Raw genomic sequence first — 13,794 nt, 5'->3', positions numbered from 1 at the left:
TGTCGCGTTGACGCCTCATCGTCCTGGTCCAGGTGGCGCCTGCCTCTCCCTCCCCAACTGTCTCTCTCGCACCCATTGTCGGGGCGCGACGAGCAACAGAGACAAGTTTCCCCCTCGCTCGAAGTGCAGCAGCAGCAGGTACCTACCACTACACAAAGGAACTTCGGCTGCCAAACACGCAACGGCGTCGACCCTCACGCGTCTCTGATTGGGTCCTTGGTGGGGTTCGTAGAAAATGACGAGTTTGGTTGGCAACTTGGCGAACGAGGCAGGTAAACAGGGACGGCGATTTACAGCCGACTCACTATACACCCTACACGCGGGGCCGGGAGTGTTTCGACACACGACTAGGGATCTCTAGGGGACTCGACTAGGTTGTCTGTATTCCCAGGGGATCTCGAAATGCAAGGGGCTGATGCAACAAATGCAACAGTGCGCTGCGACTCAGCGCGGTCCGCGGCCAGCGGCACCGCCAGCGCCCGCCTGCGAGGTGGGCAACTTATTTGACACCGAGGTTGGGTGTTGAAGCCATTTATAGTTCTCCTGGTTGCGGTGGCGTGGAGCTGGTCAGCTTGCTGGCGTTCCGCGTTTTATCCGTTTGATGCGGAGGATCGGGAACTGGTGAAAAAGCAAATGGGCGCCTTTATCTATTTACAAATGGTTTATTGTCACTGTCAGATGTATGGAGGCTATGTACACGTTGTTCAGGTTGGGGGCAACAGTGAGCAACTGTAACATTTTCACCAAATGCTCACTGTCACTGGGTGACTCATTACATGACACATGCAGCAAACTAGTTGGTGCACCAAATCTTATCCAACAAAACGCCAAAATTTTAAAAAATTACATGCCTCTTTCTTGAAAATAAACCACATCAAGTGGATGTTTAATAAAGCATTCTTAATTTTTTCTTCGCAGTTACAAAAGCCAATAAATATATTTAAATATATATGCAATTTAATAATTAAATAATCCTAAAAAAAACAAAAAACAACAAGAACAGACCAAAATTTGCACAGATTTGTGGTAAGTACGGGGGACATACAAAGAACTATTCATGGTATTCCTGAGACATTTACTTTTTGGTTCACATTTTCAAAGAGGCACTTCGGTTACCTCTCACATCTGCTCTTCACATTTTTACCAGTTTTATGTAGCCACACAAACATCAGTCAAATGTTTCTTCCTGTGTGACTCCTACAACACCCAAGAAATATGTTACTTGGTACACAGAAACACGTTTGCACCCCCTGTAAATGCTTCTTCCTCGAGCCTTTCAATGGCATGACTAACAGCTTTTTACAGTAAATGGCCTTAACAGTATTACACTTCAGAAATAATGCAAGACCCAGCGAATAGTTTTAAAAATTTGCTGGCTGAAAACTCCCTTACCAAAAAGTTGGTTTGGAAAAATATGAATGCAATTTAGTTTCATCTTTTTTTAAAAAAAAAATCATAGAAGAAAAATCTACACAAAAGAGATAAAAACTTTTGATCTAAGACCAAAGAAAGCAACTAGAATTTAATTTCAAATGATCCATTGTTGATGCTGGATGACTCATATGACTCAAATTTGAAATAGTTCTACAGGCATGAGTACATTATATTTTCTGAAGATCACCAGACTAAGATAAATCAAGCATTCTAAGAGTGTCCCCAGCTTTTAATTTATCACAAGCAAACTGCTGCATCGTTCATGAACTAGTACACCCTTAGGCTGCTTACATTTATTGATTTTAATGTAATCGCTTACTGAAAGCTATCATTTCATTTTTCTGAGGTAAATGACTAATAAACTGTCATTAGTAACGAGATCCACAATGAACAAATACTATCTTTCATTTTAAAATCATTCACATTTAAAATTTTAAGTTTTCAGGTTAAAAGTGAGGGACACTTATCTGCATAACATTTATATAATAAAAGGAACTTTGAAAGTTCAGCCGCATTCAAGATCTAAGCGGCACCTAAATGGAATAGATTCATCGCAAGAATAAATATGGCACAGAATTTTTTTAATAATAAAATACAAAGAATACCTATAATGACATAGAATGGGCACCAAGTAGGGAGCAAAATTTCCTAAAAATATGCAATTTTCAATTCATTTATATTTTATCAGCCAGAGGCTTTACAATGATTTTGGATAGGATCTGCCAGGTAATGACTATCATGACTTTAAAGGTATTCCTTTGCTATTGGTAGCAAAAATTGCACTTAAAACAGGAAAGGAAAAATAATAACTACCGCCGTTTGTCTCAGCAACTGACGTATTCGTATTTTTCAGCCACCCATTAAGTAAAAACGAATGTTTGAAATTTATGCCTGACTAGCCTGATGAGAACGACGCGCGCGTCGGAGTCGCGTCTCCAAATGTCTCTCCTGCCAAACTGCGGCACTGCCCGCTCGAGCGCGAGGCGGGGCGTGGCGGGGCGGCGTCGAGGGAATGTCCACAATGGTTGACGCGCCCTCCGCTCCGCCACCGTGGCGGCTACAAGCGGCGATAACAGCAGCTTCTACAGTGCCGAGGGGGCCACGCGGCCTAGGCGGGGCCTGCCCCGTCAAGACACTACTAGTGCAGTGCTCTGCGTGACCGCGCGTTTTCTGTGATTCTACGCGAATGAAGCTCGCTTGGCGGAGCGCGGAGCTGGGGCTGGCGAAGCTCGGCAAGCCGCGCCGACTGGCACACGCGCACACTCGCGGCGGCACTGGCGCACCCCGGGGCCTGACTGGGACCACTGGAACCGCGTCGCCTACAAGCACTACAAGCAGCGCTTCGAGCAGCAGTTCCAGCCTGGCGGCTCGCAGCGGAAGGACTCAACGCGCCCCTCGGCCGACTCAGGTGTTGTCCTCGTCGTCCAGGTGGTCCAGGTGGTCCAGGTGGTCCAGGTTGACCCGCGCGCCGAGGCCGAGGTTCATCGACGACGGCGACGACAGCTCCCGGCTGTCGTCGTGGCCCTTGTAGCGGCCGCGGCCCGCGCCGGACGCCTTCTTGCGGTCGTTCTTCTTGGGCACCACCTCGCAGCTGCAGCCCGAGCGCAGCCGAATGTAGTCCAGCTTCCAGCCGGCCGAGCCACCCGGGAACAGCCCGTTGGGGTGGTGCGCGCCCGGTGCGCCCTGCGCGTCGCGGTGCGCGTCGTGTGCGGCGTCATGCCGCACGATGGCGTACTGGTAGCCGTGCTTCTGCGCGCAGTGCGACTGGTTGCGCAGCTTGCTGGCCACGAAGCGGCACGGCCGGTTCAGCACGTCGGGCCGGCACGAGTACTCGAAGAAGCGCTGCGTCTCGTTGTTGGGGTTGTTGCCGACGTACAGGTCGACGAGCAGGCCGTCCTGGTTGATGCCTTTCCGGGGCTCTATCACCTCCATGACGGCCGGGCAGCAGTCTACGGGGCGGCCCTCCGCGCCCCCCTCGAGACGCAGCATCTTCTGCATTCGGGCGGGCGAGAATTCGTCCTGCCTGCTGACCAACAAGAAAAAGAAAAAGGAACTTTAAAAGACACACTGGGCTTGAAACGGCAAGTAATCCAAAGTCAATTCCAAGTAAAAGTCACCTCACCTGCGAGCGGCGTGCCGGTAATGCCTCACGTTGCCCTCTCTCTCAAACGCGCGAACCTCGGCGGCCAGGCAGAGCACCTGCAGCAGGACACACAGGGGTCAGACATGGAGACGGAACAACGGCGCGATCAACAACACTTCTGTCACAGCTCGGCCGGCTCGGCGGGCTGCGCGCTGGGTGGGAGGCCGTCCTGTCCTGACGTACGGTCCTGACCAGTCATGACCCAACGCGACGTGGACGAGCGTGCTGTGGGTGCTCTCCGTGATCCCCCGGTCACGCCGACTGCTTTCCTTCCCCAAATGCTGAGCTTATCATCGTTTGGACGCCGCCCGCCGCCTTCGTCACGGAGTGCGGGAGGTCCGAGGGGGGCTCAGGGTGCTGACCGAAGGGACCGAAGGGACCGAAGCCGCCACTTCCCAGGGAAGTCCATATCCCAGCGGTTCCCAACCTTTTTCGGTTCGCGACCCCAAATTTGTAACAAAAAATTTCCGCGACCCCCAGGAAGAAATTTCGCGACCCCACGCGACCCCTCCTTTAGCATGCCTTTGATACAAAGGGCGATAATCCACCTTATTTTGGGAGCAGTATTGCCGCAAAGTTGATCAAAACGGCCACAAATGTCTTTTAAAAATCGTGTTTTGGGCTGACTTTAAGCAGCCACTGCGTTTGATCCGAGGCGGTATTTCGTCCTCCCTCAACGGGCATTTGGTCTTTGGACCTTCCTTTAGCATGCCTTTGTTACGGAGTGTGATTATCTGCCTTAGTTTGGGAGCAGTATTGTCTCAAAGTTGATGAAAACAGTAAAAAATGCCTTTGAATGCCATTTTGATCCACTTTGAGACAATACTGCTCCCAAACTAAGGCAGATAATCACACTCCGTAACAAAGGCATGCTAAAGGAAGGTCCAAAGAACAAATGCCCGTTGAGGGAGAACGAAATACCGCCTCGGATCAGACGCAGTTGCTGCTTAAAGTCGGCCTAAAACACGAGTTTTCAAAGGCATTTTCGACCGTTTTGAACAATTCTGCCAGCCGGGAAACAGCCGCGACCCCAGGCGACCCCAACCACCTCGCCGCGACCCCTCAAAATTTTTTCGCGACCCCCTTTGGGGTCGCGACCCCACGGTTGGGAACCGCTGCCATATCCTGACCCCGGCGGACGAGGTAGCGTTCGAGGCGTCCGCGTCAGGGCCCGCCCCCAGGCCCCAGGCCCCAGGCCCCAGGCCCCAGGCCCCAGGCCCCAGGCCCCAGGCCCCAGGCCCCAGGCCCCAGGCCCCAGGCCCCAGGCCCCAGGCCCCAGGCCCCAGGCCCCAGGCCCCAGGCCCCAGCGCCCCAGGCCCCAGGCCCCAGGCCCCAGGCCCCAGGCCCCAGGCCCCAGGCCCCAGGCCCCAGGCCCCAGGCCCCAGCCCCAGGCCCCAGGCCCATCTCCACCCGCTCCAGTCACACACGACACGGCCGGGTCGCGCCCCGCCCAGAGCAGCGCGCGGTTTCGAGTTTCCTCCTTTTGGAAAGTGTGTAACTCCGTCCGTCACCGCGGTGCTCCGCTCCCCTGCGCCCCGCTCCGCTCCGCACCGCCCCGCCCCGCGCCCCGCGCCCCGCCCGCCTGATGGATGGAGCCTCACAATGAGACTGTTGTAGGCTCATGTCGCTATCTGTCGCGTTCATCGGCTGGCCCTCCCGGTTAAATACCGCCAGACCGCCGGGCCGCCAGGTGAGCGCAGCCCGTCGACCGACGTCGACGACGGCCGGAGGGTGTAGCGGGGGAAGGCCACAGCGAGGCGATCCATTGCCTCCAATAGGATTGAAACGAGCCGTGCCAAAACGCTTCCCCGTCGCCGCACCGCCGGGCTCTTTTTCAGAGGGAAGCGCTTTGACGCGGACGTCCACGACGACGAGGACACCCACCGCCACTCGCCACAATGCGCCACAGTGCAACGCAGCGACGCGTCGTGAATTAATCCGGCAGAAAACGGCGAAAGGAGAGACACGCGTGCCGCGCGTGCAGCGCAAGCGAGACGGAACACAACAAAAATAAAAAAATAAAAGGAGAGAAGAGACGCATCGCACCCCACCTCAGTACTTAGAGTTGCTAAATGCCGTGAGTCAGGGCGCGTCATTCCCTTGAGCCCCCGGTCACGTCGCAGGAATGCACGGCAGGTTCACGAGGTGGGGAGGAGAGAAGAGGCTGGCTTTGCAGATGAATAAGTAATGAGACATTCCATGCCGGTTCGGCCAGGGCCTGAAGGTGACCATTGACGATTTCCGTGCCGCTTTGGCATTTTTTTGTACTCGTCGAGATAGGGCGATTGCCAAATTTTTAGGTCCCTAAGTCCATTTTTGCGCCCAGGGTGGCAATTTTTAGATTTCTCTGAACATTCTTTAGTGGTTTTGTTGAAATTGCGCTTCGAAGTCCCTTTCTTGGCTCTCCACGGCACAATTTCAACGCTAGCTCAATGATTTTGTGCTTAAAAGATGCGTATTGAATAGAGGAAGAGACTCCAGTGGTCAAATTCTACTTTTGAAGTCATCTTCGTGGTGATCCAAGTGATTTTGCAAATTAAAAACATGTAAAAATGAGGTAATTTTTGCTAACTTTGGCGAGGGATCTTTCGATGACCGACATCGAAATTTGAACTTTTTCTAGCGGATTCTTGAAGGTCTCGAGGAGATCTTTCGAGTTCCGGTGCCAGAAAGTATGGGACCGGCCCTAGTTTAGCCGCTACACCGCTCCAAAGTTTCGAAAAATCCCAAATTTGCACTAAATGGTGCAAGGAGTGGGCTTTCGCTTGCAGGCCCACGGCAATTGCCATGCGAGTCCCAGGCCATCTCGGCCCGACTAAAACTGACCCCTGCAATAACTTCTACTTGATCCCAAGCCCCAGGGTCACTCACCGGCTCGGGGGTAAAGGGGAGGGGAGGAAAGAATACAGTGAATTTTCACAAAATTATGCCCCAAGCTTATATGTCGTCCTAGCCCCGCATCAGTGGTGATTATGGACCTCAGGCCCAGTGTGTTTGACAATACTTGATTCCGCCTCCCGCAACTCCCCCCTCGGGAGAAGCGGGTGCTCTACAGGCGTTCGCTCACATTTGTCCGCGGGGAGCGCCTGCGATTAAGTAGAGCAGGCAGCCCCTGCAGCACGCGTGCCGTTTGGTGGCCTACCTTACAGGCGCTTCGGCCCTGGACCACAGGCCCTTGTACACTTTCTTCGGCCCCCTCTGCTGGAAGCGTCGTCTCAAAACATAACCGCAGTAAAATGGGATTGGAATTTTCAAAGAAAAAGCAAGTTCACCGAAAATGTTGCTCATTGTATTTAGGTCTTTGCAAATTGTTTACCGTGGTTTTAATGACTTCTTCCTTAGCTTGGCTATGTTTTTGATCCTTGAAATTCCGCCCTTGCCAATTGAATACTCTGATGAGGCTTCCTTTGATACTGGGACTGTTCCCAGGACGTTTGGACTGGGTGGCACATGGCCGCTTCAGTCTTCATTCCAGGTAAACTTTGTTGCTGAGAGAGGTGGGTAGAGCAGCATCAGGTCAGCTTCTTGCTCTTGCATGTCAATGTCTGTGATGAGATCCACATAGGTTTTTTCTCGCTACTATTACGGCCTCAAAATTATTAATTTCGAAAGTCAGTGGCCTACTGGTTTCGCAGATCTCATGGATGCGGAAAAAGCGTGTGTCAGAGCTTACGCTTTTGCAGCCACCTGTCGTTTCTAAATCATTTTTCCTCCCTATCTGATATGTTTAAAATGACAGTCATTTTCTTTTCAATCTCTGTATCTTTTTTCTTCATTTAGAAACGACAGGTGGCTGCAAAAGCGTAAGCTCTGACACACGCTTTTTCCGCATCCATGAGATCTGCGAAACCAGTAGGCCACTGACTTTCGAAATTAATAATTTTGAGGCCGTAATAGTAGCGAGAAAAAACCTATGTGGATCTCATCACAGACATTGACATGCAAGAGCAAGAAGCTGACCTGATGCTGCTCTACCCACCTCTCTCAGCAACAAAGTTTACCTGGAATGAAGACTGAAGCGGCCATGTGCCACCCAGTCCAAACGTCCTGGGAACAGTCCCAGTATCAAAGGAAGCCTCATCAGAGTATTCAATTGGCAAGGGCGGAATTTCAAGGATCAAAAACATAGCCAAGCTAAGGAAGAAGTCATTAAAACCACGGTAAACAATTTGCAAAGACCTAAATACAATGAGCAACATTTTCGGTGAACTTGCTTTTTCTTTGAAAATTCCAATCCCATTTTACTGCGGTTATGTTTTGAGACGACGCTTCCAGCAGAGGGGGCCGAAGAAAGTGTACAAGGGCCTGTGGTCCAGGGCCGAAGCGCCTGTAAGGTAGGCCACCAAACGGCACGCGTGCTGCAGGGGCTGCCTGCTCTACTTAATCGCAGGCGCTCCCCGCGGACAAATGTGAGCGAACGCCTGTAGAGCACCCGCTTCTCCCGAGGGGGGAGTTGCGGGAGGCGGAATCAAGTATTGTCAAACACACTGGGCCTGAGGTCCATAATCACCACTGATGCGGGGCTAGGACGACATATAAGCTTGGGGCATAATTTTGTGAAAATTCACTGTATTCTTTCCTCCCCTCCCCTTTACCCCCGAGCCGGTGAGTGACCCTGGGGCTTGGGATCAAGTAGAAGTTATTGCAGGGGTCAGTTTTAGTCGGGCCGAGATGGCCTGGGACTCGCATGGCAATTGCCGTGGGCCTGCAAGCGAAAGCCCACTCCTTGCACCATTTAGTGCAAATTTGGGATTTTTCGAAACTTTGGAGCGGTGTAGCGGCTAAACTAGGGCCGGTCCCATACTTTCTGGCACCGGAACTCGAAAGATCTCCTCGAGACCTTCAAGAATCCGCTAGAAAAAGTTCAAATTTCGATGTCGGTCATCGAAAGATCCCTCGCCAAAGTTAGCAAAAATTACCTCATTTTTACATGTTTTTAATTTGCAAAATCACTTGGATCACCACGAAGATGACTTCAAAAGTAGAATTTGACCACTGGAGTCTCTTCCTCTATTCAATACGCATCTTTTAAGCACAAAATCATTGAGCTAGCGTTGAAATTGTGCCGTGGAGAGCCAAGAAAGGGACTTCGAAGCGCAATTTCAACAAAACCACTAAAGAATGTTCAGAGAAATCTAAAAATTGCCACCCTGGGCGCAAAAATGGACTTAGGGACCTAAAAATTTGGCAATCGCCCTATCTCGACGAGTACAAAAAAATGCCAAAGCGGCGCGGAAATCGTCAATGGTCACCTTCAGGCCCTGGCCGAACCGGCATGGAATGTCTCTAATGCAACAAGCCCGCTGCGCCCTGCCCCGCCCCGCCCGGCCCCGCCCCGCCCGGCCCCGCCCCGCCCGGTTGCCTACCGCCGCCTGCCCGTTTGTCTCCCTGTCGCGACGCGCCGGCGCGGCGTCATGGAAAGCCATTTTTTAAAACAATTTTCAACCGTTTTCAACACAAGCTGCTCCATTACGCAAGATGACGTCCGCTCGGCCGACGCATCGTTATGAAGCACGGCGCTCTGAAATGCCTGACAAACAAAAATGACAATTTCCAAAACGAGCAGAGCCGGCGGGAAATATTGAACGGGGCGCTTCCTGGAGCCGACCGCGCCCGAACAGCGGCTGTCTCTCTCGCACTCGCGGGGCGTAGCGGGGCGTGGCGGGGCGGCCCCTCGGGGGTGCGAGAGAGGCGGAGAGCGAAGCGCAGCTCGGAATGAGACTACTGGTCGCGTCGTCGGCGCGGCGGCCCGCGCATCAGATGTTTCGTGAGAAACAAATGACTGGCGTTTCTTTCCCTGGTCCTGGCCGTCCAAGGCGTCCAGGCCATCCTGGCCGTCTCCCCGCGGTCGTTCTGATCGGGCGGGCGATACGGCGCAGCGCGGCGCGGCCGCGGCCGACTAGGCATGCACGTCGAAGCGCGGCCCCGGCGGCGTGGCGGCAGGGCCGCGGAATCCGGCATCCAGAATCCGGCGACTCAATCTGCCTGCAGCGCGCCATGGCCGTCCAGGCCGTCTCCGTCAGGCTTCGTCGCTCTGTCTCACTCGCACCCGTGCGGTACGCCCCTCGAAGGGGAGAGAGACAGAGCGACGAAAGCAATAATCGGCGGGCAGGCGGGCCGCGCACCTCGCGGGGCAGTCGAGGAGGCATCAGCGCGCGTTACTGCGTTACTGCGCGAGTGATGGGCGATGGGCCCTTGACAGGGATCTCAAGTTACCGCCACGCCAGGCCACGCCGGCATCGCGCATGCCAACAACTTCATATTATTTCCCGACCCTGCGCATGGCGAACGCGCACCGCACGCCGTGCCGCAGCCACGAAACAAAATTGAAAAATTGAAAAATGTTCCCAAATAAGGAAACTGGTGCTGCATGGCGGCCGCGACGGGTGCCGTTCCGTTCCGTTCCCCGCGAGCGACCAAACGGATGGCGGATCGGACACGCATTGCGTACGTACGTTGCCTGCTCATCTTTATGTGCAAACGCCACACCGCGCCACGCCGCGCCACCGGCCAGGGAGCGCATCCCATAACTCTTTGACCGGCCCGCTATCTTCCAGAGAAACCCTTGCAAGGCTGCAAGGCCTGGCTGGGCTGGCTGGCGTGCCGAGCCGTCTCGCCGTCTTGGCATGGTCTTGGCACCGCGGTGCGGGGCTGCCATCCTTCGGACATCCTTCGCAAGCCGAGTGAATCCATTAATCAGGCCCCTCACACGCCCCCGCTTGGCGGCGCCCCCTGCAGACTGTCCGCGTCTCCCTCGCACCTCCGCGGAAAAGGCCCGTGAGTGCGAGAGAGACAGAGCGACGGAACGCTGCACGGTGGCGGCGCGCCGGGCGCGGAAACCTCAACTGTGGAGGACGGCGTGAGCACGGGGCGCGGGGCGGTGGCCCGTCGCGTTGCCGATTCGGGGGGGAACGGGCGGCGTGGACTTTCTCCCGCTTCTCGACAAAGTCAGAGAGAAAGAGAGAGAGGGCTAGGGCGTTTCCCCTGCTTGCGACGTCGCCCCTGCTTCGAGTACCAAGGGGTGCGACTTTGTAATTTTTTTTCCCGAGGGTGTTTTTAGCTGTTTCACCTCACGCCACACAGGCCGGCACACGCGTCAAAACACTTGTCCCGGCGTCCTGGGCGTCCTGGGAGCGGCCGCAGACTGAACCGGTAGTCCTGCAGCTCGACAGGCAGGCCGGCACGGCACCAAATCCACGCGGACTGGACGACTAGACGCATGCCTGTAAATCTCGCTGCCGAACGACGAACGGCGAACAAGGGGCCGGGCGTGGCTGAGGCAGGCCACCGCACTGGCACTGCGTAGCACCGCGTAGCACCGCGCCTTTTACGTGGACGTAAACTTGAAGCCAGCGGGGACCAACTACCGCAAACTACGCGCTGCAGTCTGACGCGCTAGACGGACTTCACGTCCTGATTAATCGAGCGTCGGCTAAAGAGCGGGATACAAATTGTTGCGACAGGCCGAGTCTCCCCAGGGACTGCGTCGACTGCGTCCCGGTGCCCTGCGTGTCCCCCGGCACGGCGACACGGCTCTCGCTCTCGCTTTTTCTTCGCTTTTCAATGGGGCTTAATTGGTCCCCCCGTGTCCGACAGAGATGTCCCCCGAGACTGAAGCCATTCAATACCGTGTAAGCGCACCAGGCGGACCGGCCACCTCGTCGAGTACGTCGGGACGTCCGCCGGTCACGAGGACGGGGACAGGGGGAGATATGAGGTCCACTGCCCGGCCCTCCACGACGCCACGAGACATCGACCACAAATACAGAGGGACACGAAACGTCCACTGAGAGCGCACGACCGCGCGGGGAGGGGAGGGGAGGGGGGCGTTCTCCAACCCCTCCCGCCGCACGCGCTGTCTGCCTCCCAAATCGCGGCAATCCGCAAATGCGCAAGTATATCGCAGGGCTCAGTGTCAGACGAACAGACAAACGGGCGGACAGTCGGGCGGACCGGCGTGAATGGACTCCTGCTGGCCCCACACGACGGCGCGCTGCCGCGCTGCCGCCACCAGTACGACCCGCCACGAGGATCAGGGCGTTCACGGCGTTCACGGCGTGGCCGCGGCGTGGCGGGGCGCGGGTAGAGCCCTCGGACCGAATGCCGAGCCGCAGGGCCGAAGGGCCGACGGACGCCCTCAGGTGCAGCGGGGCAGGTCCGGCGAGCGGGCGAGGCTCCGGCGGTGGCCCCGTCGTGGAGGTGGGCCGAGAGGGCCTCCACGGCACGGCCTGACGCGCAGGGCTCCGCGGGCCGGCCGGGGCGCTGGGCGGGGCGGGTGATTGACGGGGCGTTAGGCCCCTGGGCCCTTCGGCCTCTGGCCCTCTCGGAAACACCCGTCTCGAACCGGTGTCTGGGGACCGCCGACCGGCCGACCGGTCACAGAGCGGCGCGCGAACAAAACAAACAACGCCGAGGGCCGAGGCGGGCCCTCTGGCTGCCTCTGGCCCTCTCCCCGCCGCGGCGCGGTCGCGGTGGCGCCCCGCACCCTGTGCGACTCTCTCGAACTCGGGCCGTCACCGCCATCGCCGCCACGGAGCGGTAAAGACGGCCCGGCGCCGCTACGCTCCTTCACCCAGTGCGCCAACGACACCTTCAACGCGACGCTTTCACTCGTCGAAGTGGACTAGACCAGGACCGTATAACCAGAGCGCCAGCGGGTGTCTGTCACTGCATTGGCGAGGACTCGAGGACGGTGGCTGCAGCGCCAACTCGCCGCCCCGCTCGGCCTTCCCTCTCTCTCGCACCGCGAGGAGGCGAGGACCAACGACGCGGCCACGCATGCTGATGCGGGGTGCCCTATGAGTGCGAGAGAGACCGATCTGCGAAAGTACTGCCTGGAGTCGGAATGAGCTGGCCGTCGGATTCCGTCCCGAGCTGCAATGGATTTCTCTGCGCTGTGCCTCGGGTGTGCCCGGCGCCCCCGCGCGGCCGGCAACCCGCGCCACGCGCCACCACGGCCGTCGAATGGGCTGCCTGCCTTCCGGGCGCTTGGCGGCAGCTGGCCGGGGAGACCCTGAAGGGGGTGGTGGCGTGGCGGCACTGCGCAGCTTGCGCAGCACAAGCACAGTCCGCGCGTGCAGCAAGCGGCAAGCACCTGTTGGCGGAGCAGACACACATCCTGCCCCGCCACGCCCCACCACGACAGGAACGTCGCCCCCTCCCGCGCACTGCGCGTTATCAAACGTCCCATTTCGCACGACGGCCACCATGTTTTTTCAGTGCGGTGGATTTATGTGCTTTCTTTCCGGTCGGCCCGACGCGGCGGCCGAACACCGAACGCGAGATGGGAGCAAGATCGGAACGAGATCGAAATCGGGCGCGCGGCTCTCACGATGCAACAACGAACCAAACGACCAAATCAGCCTGAATCGGAATATCCGATGAGTCGGAGCGATAGGGGGCCGTGGCCGCCCTGCAGGCCGATTCCGAGCAGCCGCTGTCTCTGGCGCACTCTTGGGGCGTCCCGTGGTGGTGCGAGAGAGACAGGGCGACGGAGCACTGGCCACTGGCCTACTGGCGGCCGCTGGCGGCTCGGCCCATCGGTGGTCGCGGACGCGCGGACCGCAGCGTCTGGAAAACACTTCTCTGAAGTGGGGCGGCTTGGCGGCCGCAACCCCGCAGTGGCCAAGTCCGTGACATAACCAGCACCAAGAGGTCACCAGGGCGTCACCAGGGCGTCACCAGGGCGCCTGCTGCAACACTCAACACTTACCGCAATAAGGATGCTGGCGCTAGCAATGCGCATAGTCTCCGTTCCCGTGTCGGCAGGCCTTGGCCTCGGCCCTGGCGGGGCTCTTCGCCGTGGGCAGGCCCCTGGAGGCCCTGGAGGGGGCGGGGCCGGCGGGGGCGGAGGCGGCCCGGCGGGGTGCCACCCCCGTCATCAGGGGCGCGCGGATCGGTGCGCTCGGCGACGTCGGCGACACTCGGGCCTCTGCGCCATCACCTGCAAGGCAGAGGAGGTCTTGGTTCAGGACAGAGGCTCGTTGCTGCAGTTTCCTGGTGCTTTCTCCCTCGCAGACCTCGCGGCACTGGCGGCGGCCCACGCGGTCGTCAACCAGGGTCTGCACGGGACGGCGTCGAAGAGACACGCGAAACGCCGCGCCTCGCCACTGAAAGGGTTTACGGACTTCCTAAATCATCGCCGGAGTGGCCGTGCCGTGCCGTGCCGTGCCGGGACTCTAGCCAGGACTCTAGCTGGCCGGGGAAACAATCATAAA

General features: G+C 57.0%; 1 protein-coding gene across 2 annotated transcripts; it reads right to left on the bottom strand.

The window, feature by feature from the left end:
- Window positions 1-642: 642 nt before the first annotated feature.
- Window positions 643-13,430, bottom strand: LOC117654056. Of its 2 annotated transcripts, none has more exons than XM_034400194.1 (3): window positions 13,290-13,430; window positions 3,557-3,633; window positions 643-3,460 (listed from the first exon to the last, which is right to left on the bottom strand). In XM_034400194.1, exons 1-3 carry the CDS (start codon window positions 13,320-13,322, stop codon window positions 2,839-2,841), a joined length of 732 nt encoding a protein of 243 aa, XP_034256085.1. In that variant the 5' UTR covers window positions 13,323-13,430; the 3' UTR covers window positions 643-2,838. The 2 variants fall into 2 exon arrangements, with proteins under 2 accessions (XP_034256085.1, XP_034256086.1); XM_034400195.1 differs by having other exon boundaries at window positions 643-3,457.
- Window positions 13,431-13,794: the final 364 nt, after the last annotated feature.

The sequence above is a fragment of the Thrips palmi genome, unplaced genomic scaffold (assembly GCF_012932325.1).
Source record: "Thrips palmi isolate BJ-2018 unplaced genomic scaffold, TpBJ-2018v1 HiC_scaffold_10, whole genome shotgun sequence".
Lineage (NCBI taxonomy): Eukaryota > Metazoa > Arthropoda > Insecta > Thysanoptera > Thripidae > Thrips > Thrips palmi.
This window is presented reverse-complemented; position numbering and strand designations above follow the sequence as displayed.

Excerpts from the sequence above, each read along its gene's own strand:
- LOC117654056 (XM_034400194.1), bottom strand. The coding sequence starts at position 13,322 with ATGCGCATTGCTAGCGCCAGCATCCTTATTGCG. Across the intron at positions 3,634-13,289 it reads GCGCCAGCATCCTTATTGCG|GTGCTCTGCCTGGCCGCCGA; the intron begins GTAAGTGTTGAG and ends GTCCTGCTGCAG. Across the intron at positions 3,461-3,556 it reads TACCGGCACGCCGCTCGCAG|CAGGCAGGACGAATTCTCGC; the intron begins GTGAGGTGACTT and ends CTTGTTGGTCAG.